The sequence below is a fragment of the Agelaius tricolor genome, unplaced genomic scaffold (genome assembly GCF_023055355.1).
Source record: "Agelaius tricolor isolate 1412-34295 unplaced genomic scaffold, bAgeTri1.0.p SCAF_13, whole genome shotgun sequence".
Lineage (NCBI taxonomy): Eukaryota > Metazoa > Chordata > Aves > Passeriformes > Icteridae > Agelaius > Agelaius tricolor.
Genome location: NW_027269273.1, coordinates 14,983,023 through 14,996,040, shown reverse-complemented (window position 1 = coordinate 14,996,040; position 13,018 = coordinate 14,983,023). Strand labels below are relative to the sequence as shown.

The window sequence follows — 13,018 nt, the reverse complement described above, 5'->3', positions numbered from 1 at the left end:
AAAATAACAGAAAAACACCAATAAACAAACCCTTCTGTTCTTGTGTTTCCTAAAATTGGAAATAAAGCTAAATTACCCCTTCACTCCAATATCCTTTTTAGAAGCTCTTGAATTTTGCTCACTCAGTGGTATATTGCTGAAATGGCAAAGTCTCTTCCAGTAATTTTAGGAAAAGCTATCATCAAGCTGTCAACAGTCTAAATTGAGATTAAAAGTACCAAAGAGAAACCTTCACTATTACCAGAGTCCCAAATAAGTACACTTGAATAGGCAGATACCATCTAGAGTGTACAGTATGAGACCACTTATTCTTCCAGTTTTTTGAGTGATTTAGAGGGACGAAGCATGATGTTAAATAGTGATATTTTTCTCCTTTTCTTACTCAGAACTACGCAACCCAAAGGAAACATGTAGTTGTTCTTGGAATTAGTTTCAAATATCACATAGCTGTGTCTAAGGGGTTTCTATCTCTCTCTCTTACATGTTATGTGCCCTTGGCTCATATTGGTCACCAGAGAGATTTCCAATAATTCATCATCCAGAGGAGATAGAGCTGCAGGTTTGCAGTTCACCAAAAGCAAGGTATCATTCATTCTGGCTGCGGGTGAGAGTTATGTCTGTAGCAATATGTCTGTGAACAGAGGTTCCCTGAAAAGGGTTTATTATCACTGGTGAGTCAGCAGAGGCAGGATATTCTCTATTTTTATTCATCTCTGATAAGTAGCATCCTTGCTGTTTAGGAAAACTGGCCTCTGTTAAGTTCCACTAAGACGTTATTTTTGATGCATGGTGCATCTGCATGTTGTGACCTGATTTTTCCTAAGGACAAAAATGGGGTTGTAACTATGGTCTGGCACAGAAATTGATGGCTGATCTCCAAAAGCAAAATCTTAGTATGCTAATCTGGTCAGTCACCTCTTAACATCTCATGTACTATCATTTAGGAGTCCAACAAGGAAGATACAACAAGGAAGATTTCTAAGTTACAGCCTTTGACAAACTATTATCAGGATTAACTTTCATTGTTACAGATTTCTGATTATTGTTCTTGGGTTTGGTCTGGTAATTAAAATTTGAATTAGTATTTATGCTTTTTCTTCCCCAAAACACTGAAGCTCTATTTTATACTTCTATATTAACCACACATTGGAGACCTGTGTGTTCATAAATTTGGCGGATATGTTCAATTTTGAAGTCAGTAAGACTAAGGTGAATTCCTTTGATTGACTTTTTCAGCTTAGAAGTCAATATATCATTAGGGACAAAGTGCACAGAAGATAGCAATTATTTTCTCAAGACTCCCTTTAGTGAATTATCATGAGATTCAAGAAATAGTTTTGCCTTTGTATTTTTCTCTTGATTTGCCTTATTTTTTCTGTTAGAAATTATCATATAACTTTCAGTGAATGGTGTCCTTTGTGTCTTCTATCTAAACACATCATCTTTTTATGTCTGTTGAAATGGGTAGTTTGTAAATACTCTAGAGCAAACTCTGTATCTGAAACTGAACATATCACTACTGTGTCACCAGCCTAAGTTAAACTGAACTTTAAAAACTGACAATGATTCATATTCACCAACACAATTCTTTATTTTTGTGTCTTCTCCTAACTGCTGCTCTGTAACTAAAAAGCAAGATGGTAAATGTGGCTTGTTTTAACTTTATTTTATATATATATATATATAAAATATATATATATATATATATATATATATATATCTTCAGCTGAAACATCCAATGGAATGAAGGTTAGTTTATTGTAAATCATAGTTCTTCAAGCTAATCTTTTAAAATTAGAATCATAGGATCTTGAGACTTATTAGGGAGAAAGATTTGGGCTTCTTCTCCCTGAACACTTTACTTTTAAGGGTTCTGAGCAAGTCCTCTTGGGTACTTACTTCTTTTATTAGACTTCTGCTGTAGGTTTTAAGTGTTTATTGTTAGCAATTCTATATACTTGTATACTTTTTTGCATTATAGGCACTATAATTTTTATTAGATCCCTTCATTTAGCTCACAGGGAAGTGGAATGAGAAAATCATTTGGGATTTTTTTCTTTGGATTTGACAAGTACGGTATCTTAGCCCAACTTCCTATCTCTTTTCATTCATGTGGACTCATAACTTCCTTTAGGCAAATATTAATCTGTTTCACCAAGAGGAAAAATTTTGACATTGCCTAAAGATTTTCTGACAAATATGGTGATTTTTTTAAGCTGTCAGCTGTATGGAAAGATTCATTTAGTAATGACACATAATGCCATTGTGTAAACTCTTGTGAGTACAGCAACCTTGAGGAACGGCAAGGAGCCCTAACACAAACCAATTAATCCTTCATGGCTGGTAACTCAGTGCACCTGCAGCGCCAGCGCTGATCCTGCAGGTGCATCCGCTCTGCCCGATCGCTGCCCTGCGCTCCGAGCACTGACAGCGTTTGTTTTGTCACACAGGCCTCCAGTGCTGCTGCCTCTGCCTCTCCAGAGATGCACTACACCCCTCTGCCTTCTGGATCCAGAGACCTCACCAACCACAGAGGTGCGAGCTCCTTTCATTGCTATCAACTTCTGCCGGGTGTTAAGCTTTGCTCTAAGGCCTTCTCTGCTTTAGGTACTGCTGCATTTCACAGAGATCACCATGCCTTTCAAGCACTCTATGAGAAAACCATAGCTGTCAAGACTACAGATTTTTAACTCATATTTAATAGGATTTACAGGTAGTCTACCGGGAAAGCAAATAAATCTATGGATAATAACGCTCAGTGATTTTTGCGTGTGTGTGTGAGAGAGAAAAATGTAAAGAGATTAGAGTACTTAAACATTGCTAAGTAGATGATTACATGCAGCATTGGTAATTTTGAAAGAATTTGTAAACTTTCTATTATTTTTAAGTGAGAACTTTTTGGCAGTTTAGAAATTAGGACTATAATTTTGAAATGTTAACACATTTTCATTGCAATAAAAAGGGATTCTTCTCTGTTTTTCAGCATAAAACGTGGATCAATTTTCAATTTCCTTTTTCATCAATCCTTAGAACTTAAAAAAGCACCTTGGGCAAATTCACAAATTCCTTCTGCATACCTATGAAACAAAAAATTCAGGGAACAGGTGAAAAACTGAAGCAGTCAGGAAGGGTGCATTCCAAGCTTTTTCACTTTTTTCAAAAAGCAGAAATTTGTAAAGCTTGCAGCACTTTTTCATCTTAAAACCAGAGCAACAGTCCTCTTATCTATTTCCCATATTACCCATTGATTCTCCATCGATCATGTAAACCATTTGTCTATAGGCAGTTTTTTTTGGGATACCAGGATCAAAGTCAGCCTTACATTTATGAATTGATGGTAGCTTAATTTTAATGTGTGTTCAAATTCTGCAGCACTACAGAGGATGGAAGCAGCTTTAGTAGCACTCCATATTACTTGGTACCCTCTGAAAGAATCAGGCAGGTAATGCACCTGAAGAAGGATCTGTGATTCAGGTGTGAAGGATGAGGAATGCAGGTGATTAGAACTTTACTGCAGCCTGTGTCACTGTTGTGCTAGAGCTGAGGGTGAGTCTGAAGCTACATCCTGGCCTTGGTGTAGATGGCTATGGTGCAACCAGATGTCCTAGAAGTGCTGTGGGTGCATTGTATTCTGGCACTGATCACACATAGAAGCTGATACTTTCTAAAGAGAAAGGACCAACCAAAATCCTGAGCACAGACCTGGACTTCAGAGATTAAAAAACAACCTCTGCCCCTCAAAAAAACCTGCAACCCAGTGCCCTCCTTCTCCACCCTCCCTCCTCCCCCCCATTCCCAAGATAAGCAGCTTTGATTTTCAGATAAACATGTTGCTTTTGAGGTTGGATTTCTGGTGTTGGCTTAAATGGCTAGGGTCTACTAACACAATAAATAGAATGACAGAATCTTGAGACATACCTGAGTTCTATAGAAATACTTTCAAAATACCCTTAAAAGCCAGGTATCTTCAGATTTTTTATTTAGGTAATAGTGTAATGGAAGTGTGGCTTCATGGCTGATTTTGCTATCTAACTTGACAAAAGAAATTCCAGTAGTGTTGGATCAAAATGCCTGCATTATTGATTGACTCCTCTTGCAATACAGCAGTTTTGTGTCTGCAGTAGGTGTTGCAGACACGTGCAGCAGGTGTTTGTTCAGAGTGGGAACTTGCCAGGGTCTAAGTGCCCACTGTCCTCACCAGGGTTTCAAAATTCCTGCCCTCTTGCCATGAAAGAGGAAAATTATATTCCCCAAATCACCAACTTTCTACCCTTAGAAGTTCACATAATTTTTATTACTTCTGTCTTTACTCTTCCCAGAAATATTCTGCTCTGCATGCTAAATATGCTGCAAATTTCCTTTTGATTAAGCACAGTTATAAATAAAGGCAGAAGAGCATTTCATCCAAAGAAAGGGTAAAATTGGTCCTTAAAGAGACATTGTTAACATTATTTGATTACTTTATATATATATGTATGCGTGTTCATATATACACATATTCACAAGGAAATAATTAAGGACAATTTCCAAAATTCCAGGTCTTGGAAGAGCCAATTCCAAGCCTAGAACAACCTGCTGGCAAGGCCCATTAACTCAATCAACTTCTTTTATATAAAGAAAAGTTCCAAAGTTCAAAAGCCCATAAAAGATTAATTGCAGTCAATAGAAAAATCTCCAAGGTAAAAATGAAATACTTAAGCATGCTATTTTAGGTTCTGAATACCTTAATTTTTTTTCTTCACGGAATGCTTTCAGTGTTGTAAAGTGGAATTGAATCAGCTGTTGCATATGTAAATATTGGCGGTTTTCAATGCATACTGGAATGAGGAATGCTGTAAGTTTGTGAGTGTAATTTGTCCCTGGAGAAGCTTGTTTACCAGAATCCTCAAGTCTGGCAAACGGTTTGGTACAGCTGCAAATAGATTTTTAGGGGACTGGGAGGGGGAGCAGGAGCAAGCTGGATGTGTTTGCTTGGTACAGTTTCACTTGGACATTTCTCACCCTATTTAGCTATGATTTTTTACAGGGAGAACAAAAACATTTAATTATGTGTGGGTTGCACCTTGTGTCTTACAGTTTTGTGTTCATGCATGCAGTGTATAATTTCCAGTCAGGATCTGGTCCTTTAGGCTGGCTCCATATTGTGTACAGACCATTTCAGGAATGGTGAAAATCTCGCTTTCCCTTTCAAAGCCCACAGAAACAGCATATGACGGTGTGGTATCAGCATGGAATGATAAGGAATGATAACAAATGATAACTTGAAATATATTGAGTGTTATGATGCTTGAGTATATAAGTACATGAAGAGAGAAATAAATATTCCATCATGTTTTTAAGCTTTAGAAATTTTTTCCCCATCTTGGGAAAGTTGTATTCCCTTATATTGCAGTGTTCCTCAGACCCACTTTTCTAAGTTGAACCTTACCTCAGTCCCACTGTTCATATTTTTCAGTGAAAAATCTAAAGGCCTTATATATTTGGATTTGGGCATCTGACAGCAATATGACTTGATTCTTTATGTGATCTAATTGCTATCCTGTTAGACAAGGCTTCCAAAGTGGTAATTTTATAACTGGCTCTATTTTTGTTTTGATTCCAAAACAATGATCTCAAACTTCTAAGGGTCTTTCCTTGGTCTTTGTTAAAGTAGGATTTCATAAGTTGCTTTCTATGGATTTAGAATCCAGTTATTTACTTGGGTGAAGTTTGTGCAGTTCTCTCATCTGGTTAAAATAAGTCAGTTCCAAGACACAGCCTCCTGTCATAAAAGTGACTCTTTTCTTTCTATATTCTATACATCGCTTGAATTGTTCTAGCTTTTGAGTTTTCTGGTGAAATCAAATATATATGCCCCACATTCCTGTCTGCTTTTCCAGATTTACCTTTAAGGAAAAAAAAAAAAATCAGACAAAACAGTTACTTATTGTAGTTTTTAAGTAGAAATAGCCATGCTCCACAAAAGTGATGAAATGTAGTGACTTTTAGAAGAAATTTGTCCAAAAAGTTTTGGACTTATGTAATTAATTTTTAGTGATTTGTATATATGTACCCTTCTGTTCCTTATTGATAATTTATTAACTGGGTACATATCTTAAAATAGAAAATTAAATTCTTAATATAGTTGACATTGGTGAAAAAATATTTAAAGGATATTTATAAGGATGATTTGTCTGATGTGTGGAAAAAGGCCCCTCACCCTTTGCCCCACTCAAGTTGTGTGTTTGGTTTTTTATAATGGCATCCTTGCTTTATGTGTAAGCATTCAAACTCAAATTGCCTTCTAAAAAGAACAGTGCTTTCCAGTTGATGAGGAAAATAGCAGTTTATCATTGTATCTCTTCAGAAGCAATATCAGTAAATCATGGCTATCATGAAAATTTGTTTTTCTGTACAAAAGCATGTGCTGGATGCCTTTTCTATAAGCAGCTATTTTATAACAATGTGTATTACCTGATTTGCTTGGAAACATATTAATTTGACAAAGCCATTTGGTTTCCAGTAACAATTTACAGTTGACTCCTCCCTTTCTGTGCTCTTGTTTCTGGGAAAAAAAACAGTGGTAAGCCTACCCCATAGCTTACTGGTAAAAGGAAGAAGAAGCAGTTTCCATTAAAAACTAATCTAATCCTGTATTTATGTAAGTAGTTTTTAGAATTTAGCTTGGATTTAGGCCAAGGTTTAATAGTTCTAATCTATTATGACTTGTAAAAAACTTTCTGAACAAATCCGCGGTCCTGTTTTGGTGTCAATACAGGTAATTATCCAAGCATCCTGGTATGTGCAGTCATTGCATTGTCTCGTGTCTGAATGATGAGTGCCCAAATGAAAAATTGGTATTTATTTTACCAATATATTTCAATCAACTGACAGATGTGTTTTCTTATTTTATGATCTGATCTTGAAACTCATCAACTGCGTTCACATCTCATGCTCAGAAATCCAAGAACAGAATAATTTGAAGCTTCTTATTAACCTTCTAAAGGTAATTTTATAGAGGCCTTTTGAACAAAGGAAGTGAGAGGTTCCTTTTGCTCAGTTTCTCTTTGTCTAACAGAGTTGTGCTGAAGGTTTCTTTTGGAATTAAAATCTTTCCAAACTTTCCCATTCTTCAGCAAACAATCATAATCATAGAGAGACGCCTGAATTTGCAATGTTTCCTTTTTCTGTGATTGTTATACTGTGCTATTGCTCCCAGAATATTTGGCATAGTAAATTTTCACTAATGACTTGTATGTTCACTCAAAATTCCTCCAGATTGATTGCTGGGGTGTGCCACACAGAAAACCAGTAGGTTTGTAGGATTTTAGATAAGTAGTGACCAAGATAAAAGTGGTCTACAGAATGCACAGCAAGAGTTTAGCCATCCAGTTGGGCAGGAATTCACAATCCAGCACATGTTGAAGGATGTCTACTTCTTTCAAAATTTGGTGTTGAAGGAAAAAAGTAGAAACTTTGGAGAGCCAGAGGGAGTAGTAGAATGAAATCCTTGGAGAATAATCAGTTTATCTGTTCTGTCTCAATTTGCGCAGCTTGACCATACTTTATAAATATTCTTAGGTTCATATGGAACTAATAATGTCCATCAATCCTTCCAGAACTTGGTCTAGAGGTTTAATATAATACTTTAAATTATTTGAAGTAAAATTGACCTCTTAATAATAAATGTTAATACACAAATTTCTTATTCTGCACATACATTGTGAAAAGCCATGCTGTCTTTAAATCACTGACATACAAAGAAAAGGAGATTGGTTTACATAAAACTTACTTCCAGAAGGAAAAGTATCCTGTTTATATTATCATTGTGGTCCTCTCTGTTGTTGTTATTGACACTGTTGTTAGGTACTCATTGCGTTTTCAAGCCAGAGGCTTATTTAGAGTTTGAAATTGATTGCTGGGGAAGTTGCAAAGCAATTTATGTAGCAACTTATCATAATTAGTTTTCTTAGTGTGAACTGCACTTTATGCTTGTCAATTGATTTTTCTGTGTAAATGCATAAGGCGTTGTATTCTGTCAAAAAACCCCAAACCCCAAAAAACCTATGGTTAGTACTTAATCATTCAGTTAAAAAAGTGTATCCATACATGTATATAAGATATATTTGCTTTAACTTGTTTAATAACTAAGGATAGGATGAACAAGAAAATTTCAAGCAGATGCACTATGTGAAAGTTCTGTGTCAGGCAAAGATGCTGTGAACAGTGAGGTATTTTCTTTATTGTTTTACGTAAAGTGTCCTTTGAAAATACCATCATTTTTAACCTGCCTTATGTTGTGGTGTGTCCTAGACTGAAGACTTCTTAGGCCAGAGTCTTCTCATCATGAGATTAACAACCTTAAACAAACAAAAAAAAGTTCTCAATAGCATGGAACAGACAAGATCATATTTTCCAGGGAAGGAACACTCAAAAATAAGCTGTGACATTTCCTATTAGTGCCAGGAAATATGTCCCAACAGTGAGATGTGATGTGGTCATGACTTAGCCTCCAGGGGAGTGGGTGGAAATCCTCTTCTTTTGACACTCTGGGAGAATGCTAAAATAAGGAGTCTGTTATTAAAAAAGAAAGAAAAAAAATCCCATGTGGTCTGCCTGTATATGAAGTGAGAAACTGGGTTCTAGTTCCTTAGTTTTTACTTTGGAAAACAGAGATTAATGGAAGCTCAAGACACATGGGAGAAGCATGGAAAGCAAAGTGATGGTATAGATGAGTATCAGTGTGAGAGAAGACTTGGTTAAGAAAAGATTCTGTTTTTTCATCTCAGTTCCCTTTAGTTAAGGGGTTGTGAAAGAAAAAGTAAATCCATCAGAGGTGAATAGGGGTTTTGTGGTTCCGGTGTGTGAGAAGGTAATGCAGAAACTTAAAGAATTGTGGTGCAAGGCGTTCCTGGTGCAGCTGGGAGAAGGGCAGAGCAGGATTCTCTTGTTCCTCTGTGCTGGTGGCTCCTGCTGGTGCCCACAGACTCCCCAAGCCTTACACCAGGAGATGAGGTCAATGCACTGACTCAGTGCTATTTGATCACTGGGGTGCCTGGCTTCTTAACTCTGACCATGATTTTTCCCTTCCAAGGTGGATCCCAGTTTACTGCTTTCTCAGTATTTTTGATATGTTTGCGTTGTGGGGAGAAGAATGGGTAGAAGGAATGAATGGAACAAAGTATGTGGGGAGAAATGCTAGAAGGCACAGTTCCTTAGGGGTGTGTACTCCAGTAAAATGCTTCTAGCTGATAACAGAAGCCCACCTGTATTAGTATTTGCCAAGTCTGCCAATGCATAAGCCATCTCTCCCAGTTTTGTGAACTGACACACAATCAAAACTTTTGCCTTTCAATGGAACTGAGCGGTCCAATGCCCATACATGTGATTGACTCAGCTCTCAGCTGTGGAGTGCTTTTTTGCTGGGCAGTCATGAAAGAATAGGTTAAGGAGGATCTCATGTAGTCCCTTTCCTGAGCCCTACTTTATTTTTTTACTGGAATAGAACTGCCACAAATAGCTGTGCTGTTTGTGGACCAATTTGCCTCACTTGCTCAGTAGTGATAATTTCTGCCAGCATCTGCATGTTTCTCTGTAAAGCACAATGACTTTCCCAAATGTGGAATAAATTGTAGTTGGATTTGAGTGTGACCTTGACTAATATGGTTCAAGAAATAAATTTTCTGGGTCATTGGATTCATATTCTTGTCACTTACAGGGTCAACAGTTTTCTGTCTGTGTATACAAAGAATGTTGGATTTGAATCAGGATACTGTAGATTATTAAAACTTCAGCATAAAAATATATTATCTTTCTGTATATTGCAGTGATGGGAGCAACTAGTCATGTGAAAGTAAGTTGGGGTAAATGAGGTGGGGATGATATATAAAGTGACTTGCAGTTTTGTGTCAAGTCTTTCTTGATGGCCAGAAAAGTTAAGATTTGGTTTTAAATGACAGCGTATTTTAGTTTGTGAGCCTTCTCTGAGTTCTGTGGTTTGAAACTGAACCCAAGGGATGTGATTGAGCTGACCAGAAGTAAGTTCTAAGAGGATCACTTCCTGGTGTGCTGTGTCTCTGTGGGAATAAAATATGTGTGTTTCTCTGCAAGAAAATTTTAAAAGAAAAAAAAAGAGAGTAATTAAGTGGTTAATCAAATTCAGATTAAAATATTCTTAAATATCTCAGGTGCTGAGCACAGAACTCCTGTTAGTAGTCTGAGGCAGACTTTCATAATTGTCAGTACTTTTTTCCAAATATTATAGAGACTTTCATTTTTCCACAGTGTGCATTCCCCAATCTGACTGTTTTAGACCTGAACATTTTCCATATTTTTGTCATCCTGAGGTTTTTCATTGTAACTTTTTCCATATTTGCCAAAACTAGCAGTCTAGACCCAAGTCACCCATACAAGTGTCACATCAGAGGGAATGAGATTAATGAGGAAGAAGCCCATAACTTCATATTTTTGGTAGACTAGAGAGTGTCTGATATTTCACAACATAGCTCATTTTGTTATGCTGGCAATAAGAAACCATAAGAATGCTCAAGCAGGGTGACTAAAAAGTGGCAGAAATATATAGAAAACACTGGCTTCTATAAGTGGAAACTTGGGTTCCAAACCCATAAGCCTACCTAAAATCTTCTTTGGATGTGTAGGAGAGCTAATGATGCAGTGTGTATACAACTAGAAATTAAAAAACAAAAAAAAGGAAATTTGCCACTTGGCCTTATTTTTTGCAATAAAGAATTCCAGTCATCAGCCACAGTATTAAAGCTCTTCCAAAGAAATTGGTTCAAAGCACACCAGTGCTGTGCAGATCCAGTCTCCTGAGAGATCCCCATGTTTAGTTAGCACTCTAGTCTAGCCTGTTTTTGCAGGAGTCCTCCAATTTTATCATTCAGGCATTTTTATGGCCTCATTGGAACAAATAAACAAACATCTGGAATCATGTGGTATATTTAATTAAAAACTTTTTGTTTGGCCAGAAATAGTAAAATCATGAAAAATTGCCTGTCTCCAAGCTCAGAAAGGCCAAATGATGAAGCTGTTGGCTACAGACAGTTTTACAATGTATTGAAATTCATAGATGTGCACACCTGCTGCAAGTCCCCCCCTTTTTTTTTGATTCATAACCATTAATGAGTGTTTAGTGCACAGATTGTAGCCCTTGTTTAAATAGGAATTTGCGGTTTTTAATAACATATAGACACATGTTGATATATTCCATACAGCCTGTACTGTTCTGTAGTACACAGACAGGATAAAGCTTTATATTATTGCTTAAAGGGAAAAAAAGAAAAAAATCTTTATGGTGCATGTTCCATTTGAATATTTTTTCATATGAGCATGTTTTAATTCCAGAAGTAATAAATATCTGCCCCATGCTAAGGGTCTGTGTAGCAAATGTTGGAAATGTGAAAGATGGTGTTTTCTCAGTAAAATTAGAATCTGTAATGGAAATGTAAATTTTCATTGTTACGTTTAATGTACTTTTGAGGACATTTTCAGGAGACTCTTGCTTTTGCAGATAAAACTGTTTGATGTCACGTGAGATATTACTCTGTGGTCACAAAATATTTTATAGACAATTATTATTTATAAAAACTAAGTTGTCTATTGGGCTATTATCTATTTGAAATGCACAAATATAGGCTTTTGAACATATGGGACATAGAATTTTGTTTTTGAGTTTGTTCATCTCAGTTTTTAAATAGCTGAGGCTTCTATTGAGAAAATGGCATGCACACAGAAAGTAGTACTGCATCCAAATGTTGCTCACTGTTCTTCATATTTCTCGTGATTAAAATAATATGGCCATTACATTTTGAGTTTCTCTGAGAATTTAGACTTTTTAGCAGGATAGGATGGATGGAGTACTGAAATGTCTTTGGCCACTGGCCTGTAGTTGGTGTTACTGACCTGAATGAAGAGGATGTGGGTGTCATCTGAAAAAGCACTAATTCCCACACAGTCAACACATGCAGAGCCCTGCTTTAAAAAATGGGGGAGGGAAGAAATTTCCTCCACAGTCAGAAGGGCAGCCATCTGCATAACAGCAGTGAAACTGTTTTATCCCCTTGTGCATTTGTTCTCTATAGCCTGCACATCTTGCTGTAACATCTATGTATCTTTCAAACTAGGAACAGCCAAAAGGATGTAATGTATTTTGCATTTCGATGTTCAGTATGTATGCTGTGTAGAAATGGGTAAAGGGTCCCTTTTTAAATTTGATTTCAGGAAAGAAAAGAGTAACTTTGGAGGATTTAATTGCGTGATCTTATGCAAGAAGAGCAAGCTGTCAACTTTTTACTGGATATGAATATCTGTATTCATGATCTGATATATTTACTGATCAAAGTTCCTTGTGGAGCTCTGAAAGCAGATGATAAGTAGGTTGATGACTTTCTTTTTTTTTCTTGTTTTGTGATATTTTTGTGGTCTGTTAATAACCTTATTGTAAGAAAAGTAAATGATAGGAAGCCCCATGACATCCTTCACCAACTTTGTATGCCCTTAAGCAGAGAGATCACACCTGGGGAGAAGAAAGGGAGGAGACAGAGAGGTAAATAATAAGTATAAACAAGTGCAATTGTTTTATGTCCCTTACCAAACAGAGGATGGCTGATCCTTTTTTTGTTGATATTCATTGTGTTATCTTTTACAGTCAGAGATATCTTGAAAATTGTTTCTCTTTACACAGAATGAATTTCTTTTACTGTGTGATTGACAACACTGATATGTTTTGTAAGACCCTTTTTGTCTGTGACTCTAAAGTGCTTAGTAAACCTAGGCAGCCACCTGAAAGGCCCCCAACCTGTGGCTGCATAAAACTGAAATAAAGAATGGAAAATAACCCATTGAGTATTCACTTTCCCACCCACTGAGAGCAAAATGCAATGTAGTGCAATTTTAGTACTTGCATGCCACTGGGGAAAATAGACTCCTAAAATCACATAGTGAAGCATTGGAAAAATTCAGTGAATTTGTACTAAGCACTGGGTTATAAAGCCTAAGGAACCGTAGGCTTTGCCTCTCA

General features: G+C 36.6%; 1 protein-coding gene across 4 annotated transcripts in view; it reads left to right on the top strand.

Annotated features, from left to right (window-relative positions):
* Positions 1-13,018, top strand: part of LRMDA (leucine rich melanocyte differentiation associated) — a 632,726-nt gene that overhangs the window by 533,915 nt on the left and 85,793 nt on the right. For 3 of the 4 annotated variants that reach the window (XM_071438840.1, XM_071438837.1, XM_071438839.1), the window contains exon 6: positions 2,451-2,535. The exons of the other annotated variant lie outside the window; for it this stretch is intronic. In XM_071438840.1, coding sequence (XP_071294941.1) covers positions 2,451-2,535 — 85 coding nt within the window. The remainder of the gene's footprint in view (positions 1-2,450; positions 2,536-13,018) is intronic. 4 annotated transcript variants of the gene reach the window in all.